This window comes from Heliangelus exortis, chromosome 1 (assembly GCF_036169615.1).
Source record: "Heliangelus exortis chromosome 1, bHelExo1.hap1, whole genome shotgun sequence".
NCBI classification, from domain to species: domain Eukaryota; kingdom Metazoa; phylum Chordata; class Aves; order Apodiformes; family Trochilidae; genus Heliangelus; species Heliangelus exortis.
Window position 1 is genome coordinate 1,040,869 of NC_092422.1, and position 8,321 is coordinate 1,049,189.

Genomic DNA, 8,321 nt, shown 5'->3' on the forward strand with positions numbered 1-8,321 from the left:
CATGTGGTCACCTCCAAACTTTATTATTGGTGGGAGGAGAGCAGCAGGGTTGGCATTTGCTAGGACAGGAGGGCATTTCTCAAGAGAATTTTCTTCTCTGGTGTCAGCTTCTTGGGGAAGCAGATGTTGAAATGGATCAGGAGGTTCCCCTTGCTCCGGGGGTCCTGGGCCAGTGGCATCCCCTCCCCTGGCACCACTTTGCAGTACTGGGGGCTGCAAAGCAAAGGGAAAAGCTCAGAGGAGCTGCTGGATGATCCTAACCTGGCACCAAACCCTCCCCAACCCCACTCCTGAGCAGGTTCCTAAGGGCAAAGTTGCTCCTCCAGCTTCAACTGATGCTCTGCATCCCTCTGTTCCAGCACCAGGATCCTCATCCTGCAGGTTTGGATCATCCAGACCTCATCCCACTCCTCCTTGTCTTCTGATTCTCTGCTCCTCCCTGGGGAGACCCCTCCTGAAGTGATGGCTCCAGGGCTGGGGTCCCCAAAATAAGACCTGGAGGTGTTGGAGTGAATCCCAAGGTGCTCAGAGGGATGGGGAGAGCATCCAGAGAGAGTTGGGGGTGTTCAGGCTGGAGAAGAGAAGGATCCAGGGAGCCCTTGGAGCAGCTTCCAGTGCCTGAAGGGGCTCCAGGAAAGCTGGGGAGGGACTTTGGACAAGGGCCTGGAGGGATGGGATGAGGGGGAAGGGTTTCCAGCTGCAAGAGGGGAGATGGAGAGGAGATGGGAGGGAGAAGTTGTTGGGGGTGAGGGTGCTGAGCCCCTGTCCCAGGGTGCCCAAGGAAGCTGTGGCTGCCCCATCCCTGGCAGTGTCTCAGCCCGGGTTGGATGGGGCTTGGAGCAACCTGGGCTGTGGGAGGGGTCCCTGCCCATGGAATTGGGGTCGGAACTGGAGGAGCTTTTGGGTCCTTTCCAACCCAAACCAGTCTGGGATTCCATAATTCTGATCCCACCCACACCAAACCCTCTCTCTTGGCCTCTGCTCTCCTCAAAGCCCCAGCCCCAAACCTGCTGGAAAAGCTTTTCCCTCAGTAATTCAGGCAATGGGAATGTGCCAAACTCCCCCCTGAGGAGGGGACAGGACAGCCCAGATTCCTCCCAAGCTCCCATTCTCCTCCTTAAGCCACCAAATTCTGCAGGAAGAGCCCTCTGAAGCCACTTGGCCACTTACTCCACGATGTCATTGATGGGGATGTTGAGCAGCCTCCCATCCAGTGTCCTCACAGCCACTGAGCAGCCCACCAGGGCCTGCAAGGCACCAAACAGGACCCAGCTGCACCCAAAGCCCCAGGGGAGAAACCAGAGGGGGCTCCAGGTCTGGGCTCAGCTCCTCACCTTGCCCAGGGGGATGGTGGAGATGTAAATGAGGTCATCATTGGCTCTTTTAAACCTTGGGTGAGGTTTCTCTTGGACAACAAAGGTGATGTCAGCTGGGATGACATTTGGGCCCTAAAACCAAGGGGGGAAAAAATGAAGATGATGGAAACGAATCCTAGAATTGTCTGGGTTGGAAGGGAGCTCAGAGCTCCTCAAGTCCAACCCTTGATCCACTCCCCCCGTGGTTCCCAGCCCATGGCACTCAGTGCCACATCCAGGCTCTTTGGAAATAGCTCCAGGGATGGAGAATCCACCCCTTCCCTGGGCAGCCCATTCCAATGCCTGATCCCCCTCTCCATCAAGAAATTCTTTCTAATGTCCAACCTAAACCTCCCCTGGCACAACTTGAGACCATGGCCTCTTGTCTTGCTGAGAGTTGCCTGGGAAAAGAGCCCAACCCCCCCCTGGCTCCAACCTCCTTTCAGGGAGTTGGAGAGAGTGATGAGGTCTCCCCTGAGCCTCCTCTTCTCCAGCCTCAACACCCCCAGCTCCCTCAGCCCTTCCTCACAGCATTTCTGCTGGATCCCTTCACCAGCCCAGTTGCCTCCTTTGGACCTGCTCCAGCACCTCAAGCTCCTTCCTGAGCTGAGGGGCCCAGAACTGGACACAGGACTCAAGCTCTGGCCTCCCCAGAGCTGAGCACAGGGGCAGAATCCCTTCCCTGGACCTGCTGGCCACGCTCTTCCTCAGCCAGCCCAGGATGCCATTGGCCTTCTTGGCCACCTGGGCACACTGCTGCCTCCTCTTCAGCTTCCTGCCAATCCCAGCTCCCTTTCTGCCACTCTCTGCCCAGCCTGGAGCTCCCCATGGGCTTCTTGTCTTGAACCTCATCCCCTTGGGATCAGCCCAACTCTCCAGTCTCTCCAGGTCCCTCTGCAGAGCCCTCCTGCCTTCCAGCTGATCCACACTCCCCCCAGCTTGGGGTCACCTGGGAATTTGCTGCTGATGGACTCAATCCCCTCATCTAAATCCTCACTAAAGATATTAAACAGCACTGGGCCCAACACTGATCCCTGGGGGACACCACGGCCGCCATTTTGATGCAGCCCCGTTCAGCACCACTCTCTGGGCCCGGCCCTCCAGCCAGTTCCTAACCCAGCACAGATGCCCCTGGCCAAGCTGTGGCCTGACAGCTTTTTCAGGAGAATCCTCTGGGAGATGCTGAAAAAATAAAAAAGAGGTGCCCAACACTGCTGCTGGTCAGGGCGAGAGGGGTTTCAGAATCAGCCCCCGAGCTCTAAAGGCATTTCAAGATCCTTCATAAACTCACAGCCCCCGCACACCAGAGCTGCCAGGAGCTCACCAGTTTGTCACTAATGGTATCACTAATATCTTAAAGCAAATCCAGGCAGGAATTGCTCCTTCCCCCAGCACAGGGAGGTGGAATCATCCCACCAACTGCAGGGATGGGAAACTTGGGGAAGAAAGTGTGGTTGTTCCTGAGGAAACCTGGCCCAGCGCCTCAGCCCATGGCCCTTACCTGATCCCCTTCCTTCTCAAAGGTGACCCTGGTGCCCTGCTTCCAGCCTGGCTGCACATCAATGGTGAGGATCTTATCTCTGATGGTGCTGGTCAGCCCATCCTCGTTCAGCACCTGGAAGGGACAAATTCCTGAGTTCTGGATGGGGAGCTGGAGCTGCAGCTCCCTCCTCAGTGCTGGATTCATCCCTGGGGCTGCTGAGCCCCTGGGCTGGATCCTGACCCCACACTGAGGGCTCCCCAGAACCTTCTCCAGGGTCAACACCTCCAACTCTCTCCCCTCTGAGCATTCCAGGGCTTCCTCTGGGCTCTTTCCAACATTTCCATCTCCTGATGGTCCTGGGGACCCCAGACCTGGACCCAGCACCCCAGAGGGGTCTCACAAAGAGGAGCAGAGGGGACAATCCCCTCCCTGTCCCTGCTGCTCAGACTCCTGGGGATGCAGCCCAGGACATGGGGGGTTTCAGGGCTGCCAGCAGAAATTTTTAGTTTTTCATCAACCAAATCCCTCAATTCCCTCCCCACAGAGCTCCCATCCCCTGAGGGACAGCACAGAGGTGACTGTGGGATGTGGGATGCCCAAGGAGAGGAGGAGGAGGAGGCTCCAAGAGCCAGCAGGGGCAGCTCAGGCTCCAAAGGGGCTGCAGGAACAAATCCCAGAACCACAGAAATATTTGGGTTGGAAAAGACCTTGGAGATGATCAGATCCAACCCTGAACCCAGCACTGCCAAGGCCACCACTGCCCCATGGCCTCAGCACCACAGCTCCAGGGCTTGGAAATCCCTCCAGGGATGATGGGGACTCCACCACTGCCCTGGGCCAGGCTCTGACAACCCTTTCCAGGGAGAAATTGTTCCCAAAATCCAACCTAAACCTCCCCTGGAGCAACTTGAGGCCATTTCCTCTTTGTTCCTGGAAGAAGAGCTCAACCTCCCCTGGCTCCAACCTGGAGAAACTCAGGGCTGGAAACAGAAAACTGGAAGAGTGAGGCTGGGAGGACACAGGGGAGCCAGGGGAGTCCAGGAAACACCAGGGAACACCAGGGAACACCAGGAAACACCAGGAAACACCAGGGAACTCCTCCAGCTCACCAGTTTCCCCATCACCTCCCAGGCAGAGCCAGGAGAGGAAGGGCCCAGGTTGGATTCTCCTGCTGTTTGTGCCTGGGGGGGGTCCCAGTCCCTCTCCCCATGGACACCAAATGCCAGAATCCACCCCAAAAATCCCCCACCCAGAGGCCAATCCCAAATTCCCTCCCCCTGCCCCTACCCTGTGGGAGATTTTCATCTTCTTGGTGCAGCCATAGAAGAGATCTTCAAGGGAGAGGTAGAGGTTCCTCACAATGGGGGGGTCTTGCTTCATTGCCCCTCGTCCCTGCAGCCCCCCAAAGGGCACAACCAGCTCTGAGCCATCCTCAGCAAAGAATTCTGTGTGAGTGAGCAGAGGGCAGAGGTTTGGGGGGGGTCCTTCTGGGCTCTCCTGCTCCTGGGAGCTGAGTTCCCCCAAAAATAACACCTGGAATCTGCTCATCTGCTGCAGCCTGAGACCCCTCCCCACCCCAGCTGAAAGGTTTTGGGGTGGTTTTTTTTTTTTGTGTTTTTTTTTCTGGAAGGTTTTTATCTTGAAGGCAGCCTGAGCCCTCTTTTTTTTTTTTTTTTTTTTAATGAAAATCCTCCAAGAAAAGGGTCCCCAGAGCTGCCAAGCTGCCCACACACCCCTCAGGCTTCAGCCTCCCCTTCAAGCATTGAGGACCCAAAAAAAGGACAAAAAAAAAAGGGTAAATGGGGGGTGAAACTTCCCCATAAAGGTTAAAACTCAGAGGTGGTGATGTCCCCAGAAGCACAGAGGTCACTGATGGCCCCCCCAGAGCCCTCCCCACCAACCTGCAAAGGGGTTGTCTCCCCCAAAAAATTCCCTGAAGACTTTCTCAGGTTTGTTGTGGAAGACATAACCCGTGCTCCAGGGGTTCTCAGCACCAAACTCCAAGGGGATGCCCCCTTTGAGGCCTTCTTCTCCAAACTTGTCATAAATGCCTCTCTTCATGGCTTGGGAAAGAGGAGGAAAGGGGGGAGTGGGGTTGGGATCCCCCTCTTGGGTTGGGATCTCCCCATTTTGGGTTGGGATCCCCATTTTGGGCTGGGATCTCCCCCTCTTGGATTGGGATCTCCCTCTCTTGGATTGGGATCCCCCCATTTTGGGTTGGGATCCCCCACTTGGGCTGGGATTTTCCCATCCTGGGCTGGGATCTCCCCATTTTGGGTTGGGATGTCCCTATTTTGGGTCGGGATCTCCCCATTTTGGGCTGGGATCTCCCTATTTTGGGTTGGAATCCCCATTTTGGGCTGGGATCTCCCTATTTTGGGTTGGGATCTCCCTATTTTGGGTTGGAATCCCCATTTTGGGCTGGGATCTCCCCATTTTGGGCTGGGATCTCCCCCTCTTGTGTTGGGATCTCCCCATTTTGGGCTGGGATCTCCCCATTTTGGGTTGGGATCCCCCAATTTTGGGCTGGGATCTCTCCCTCTTGTGTTGGGATCTCCCCATTTTGGGCTGGGATCTCCCCAGTTTGGTCTGGGATCCCCATTTTGGGTTGGGATCCCTATCATGGGTTGGGATCTCCCCATCTTGGGTTGGGATCCCCATTTTGGGATGGAATTCACATTTTGGATTGGGATCTCCCCATTTTGGGTTGGGATCTCCCCATTTTGGGCTGGGATCTCCCCATTTTGGGCTGGGATCCTCATTTTTGGCTGGGATCTCCCCATTCTGGGCTGGGATCTCATCTTCCTGGGTTGGGATCTCCCCATCTTGGGTTGGGATCCCCATTTTGGGCTGAAATTCACATTTTGGGCTGGGATCTCCCCATTTTGGGTCCCCATTTTGCTTTTGGAGCCCCACGCTGTGCTTGGAGGCTGGAAACAAAGGTTGGGATGGGCACAAACTGGGCTGGCAGCAGGACCAGCAGGGTGACAGAGCTGCTGCCACCTCCCTGAGGGTGCCCATCCCCAGGGTTTCAGGTCTCTGGGCACCCCAGGGCCCATCCCAGCCCCCCAAAACCCCAGGGGACCCCCACTCACGGTCGCTGAGCACATCATAGGCCTCTGCCAGCTGCCTGAACTTCTTGGGTGCCCAAGGCTCCTTGCATTTTAGGGGATGATACTTCAGGGACAGCTTCCTGTAGCTGGGGAGCACCAGGAGGAGGGGAAAATCCAGCTGGGAAAAAGATCTCAAAGCTCCAGGAACAACCCAACCCCTCCAGGCAACTGAACCAAGGCCCTCAGCACCCCAACCATGGGGATTGGGGATAATTCCAGGGATGGGGATTCCATCACTGCCCTGGGCAGCCTGGGACAGGGAATGACAACCCTTTCCAGGGAGAAATTGTTCCCAAAATCCAACCTAAACCTCTCCTGGTGCAACTTGAGGCCATTTCCTTTTGATCTATCATTTGTAACTTGGGAGCAGAGCCCAACATTCCCTGGCTCCAACCTCCTCTCAGGGAGTTGCAGAGATCCAGAAGTTCTCCCCTCCTCCTCCTTTTCTCCAGGCTGAACACCCCCAGCTCCCTCAGCTGCTCCTGCTCAGATTTCTGCTCCAGACCCTTCCCCAGCTCCATTCCCCTTCCCACACCCCATCCCCTCATTACCCTTCCAACATTCCAGGCACAGAGCAGCCCCACAACCACCCCTGGGGTGCCAGTTCCGACCCCCCCAGCCCCAGCTGCTCCCTCACAGCTTCCCCCGGGCCCATTTTTCCCCCTCAGGTCCCTGCTGTGGGGAAGGGGGAGATGAAGGGGAAAAACCCCCCAGAGCTGCCCCCATCCCCATCGCCTCCCGGCCCCCCAAGGCCTCTCCCCGACCCTCTGACACGACCCCAGCCCCTTTACGCCTTCTTGATGTCGGCGTCCTTGGCCCCGCGGCCCAGCTCCAGCACAGCATAATAATCCTGCCCCATGGCGGCCGCTTCCCCGTTGCTATGGACACGGCGCCACTTCCGGCCTCTCCTCGGCAACCTCCGCCGCGCGGGGCACTCTGGGAGTTGTAGTTCACCGCCCGCGCTTCCGGACTCCCGCGGCCTTCGCCTTTCCCCGGGACCGCCTCAGGCGTTGTGTTTGGTGGTTTGTGCTTGTTTTTTTAATTAAAAAGAGACATTTCTTAATTCCCTGAATGGTTTGGGTTGGAAGGGACCCAAAAGCTCCTCCAGTCCCAACCCCTGGATGTGCAGGGACCCCTCCCACAGCCCAGGTTGCTCCAAGCCCCATCCAACCTGGGCTGAGACACTGCCAGGGATGGGGCAGCCACAGCTTCCTTGGGCACCCTGGGACAGGGGCTCAGCACCCTCACCCCAAACAATTTCTCCCTCCCATCTCCTCTCCATCTCCCCTCTTGCAGCTGGAAACCCTTCCCCCTCATCCCCTCCCTCCAGGCCCTTGTCCCAAGTCCCTCCCCAGCTTTCCTGGAGCCCCTTCAGGCACTGGAAGATGCTCCAAGGGCTCCCCAGAACCTTCTCTCTTCTCTTCTCTCTTCTCTCTCCTCTCTTCTCTCTCCTCTCTTCTCTCTCCTCTCTTCTCTTCTCTTCTCTCTTCTCTCTTCTCCTTCTCCTTCTCCTTCTCCTTCTCCTTCTCCTTCTCCTTCTCCTTCTCCTTCTCCTTCTCCTTCTCCTTCTCCTTCTCCTTCTCCTTCTCCTTCTCCTTCTCCTTCTCCTTCTCCTTCTCCTTCTCCTTCTCCTTCTCCTCTCCTCTCCTCTCCTCTCCTCTCCTGTCCTCTCCTCTCCTCCTCTCCTCTCCTCTCCTCTCCTCCTCTCCTCTCCTCTCCTCTCTTCTCCAGACTGAACACCCCCAACTCTCTCAACCTGTTCCAGGCTCTCCCCACCCTCAAATTCCAGAATTTCTTCCCCATCTCCAACCTCAATCTCCCCTTTCTCTCCAAGTTTTAACCCATTTCCCTTCTCCTCTCCCTACCCCCCCGTGTCCAAAGCCCTCCCCCAGCTTTCTTGGAGCCCCTTCAGATATTGGAAGGTTGCTCTGAGCTCACCTGGGAGCCTCCTCTTCTCCAGGCTGAACAACCCCAATCCCTCAGCCTGGCTTCCCAGGGAGCTGCTCAGCCCTCTGAGCATTTCAGTGGCTCCTCTGGACACCTTCCAGGAGCTCTGTGTCCTTCTGATGCTGGGGACTCCACAACTGGACACAGGACTCCAGGGGGGGTCTCAGCAGAGCAGAGCAGAGGGGGAGAATCCCCTCCCTCAATGCTCTCTGGGCTTCTGCTGATGCCCCCAGGACCTGGGGGGGTTCTGGGCTCAGCTTCAGCTTCTGCTCCAACAACACCCCCAAATCCTTCTCCTTGGGGCTGCCCTACATCCTTTCCCCCCCATCCTTTCCCCCCCATCCTTTCCCCCCCATCCTTTCCCCCCCATCCTTTCCCCCCCATCCTTTTCCCCCCATCCTTTTCCCCCCATCCTTTCCCCTC

At 56.9% G+C, this 8,321-nt stretch overlaps 3 protein-coding genes across 3 annotated transcripts in view; 1 reads left to right on the forward strand and 2 right to left on the reverse strand.

Moving 5' to 3' along the window:
• COA4 (cytochrome c oxidase assembly factor 4 homolog) overlaps positions 1–8,321 on the forward strand; it is a 48,465-nt gene that overhangs the window by 13,539 nt on the left and 26,605 nt on the right. The gene's annotated exons all lie outside the window — the stretch shown is intronic.
• The window catches only part of PLEKHB1 (pleckstrin homology domain containing B1), a 168,070-nt gene that overhangs the window by 8,158 nt on the left and 151,591 nt on the right, over positions 1–8,321 (reverse strand). The gene's annotated exons all lie outside the window — the stretch shown is intronic.
• DNAJB13 (DnaJ heat shock protein family (Hsp40) member B13) lies at positions 3–6,892 on the reverse strand. Its single transcript, XM_071758700.1, has 8 exons — positions 6,743–6,892; positions 5,934–6,037; positions 4,740–4,901; positions 4,126–4,283; positions 2,857–2,970; positions 1,335–1,448; positions 1,171–1,247; positions 3–213 (listed from the first exon to the last, which is right to left on the reverse strand). Exons 1-8 carry the CDS (start codon positions 6,808–6,810, stop codon positions 60–62), a joined length of 951 nt encoding a protein of 316 aa, XP_071614801.1. The 5' UTR covers positions 6,811–6,892; the 3' UTR covers positions 3–59.

Excerpts from the sequence above, each read along its gene's own strand:
- DNAJB13 (XM_071758700.1), bottom strand. The coding sequence starts at position 6,810 with ATGGGGCAGGATTATTATGCTGTGCTGGAGCTGGGCCGCGGGGCCAAG. Across the intron at positions 4,284-4,739 it reads GGGAGACAACCCCTTTGCAG|AATTCTTTGCTGAGGATGGC; the intron begins GTTGGTGGGGAG and ends TCACTCACACAG. Across the intron at positions 214-1,170 it reads CCCATCAATGACATCGTGGA|CCCCCAGTACTGCAAAGTGG; the intron begins GTAAGTGGCCAA and ends TTTGCTTTGCAG.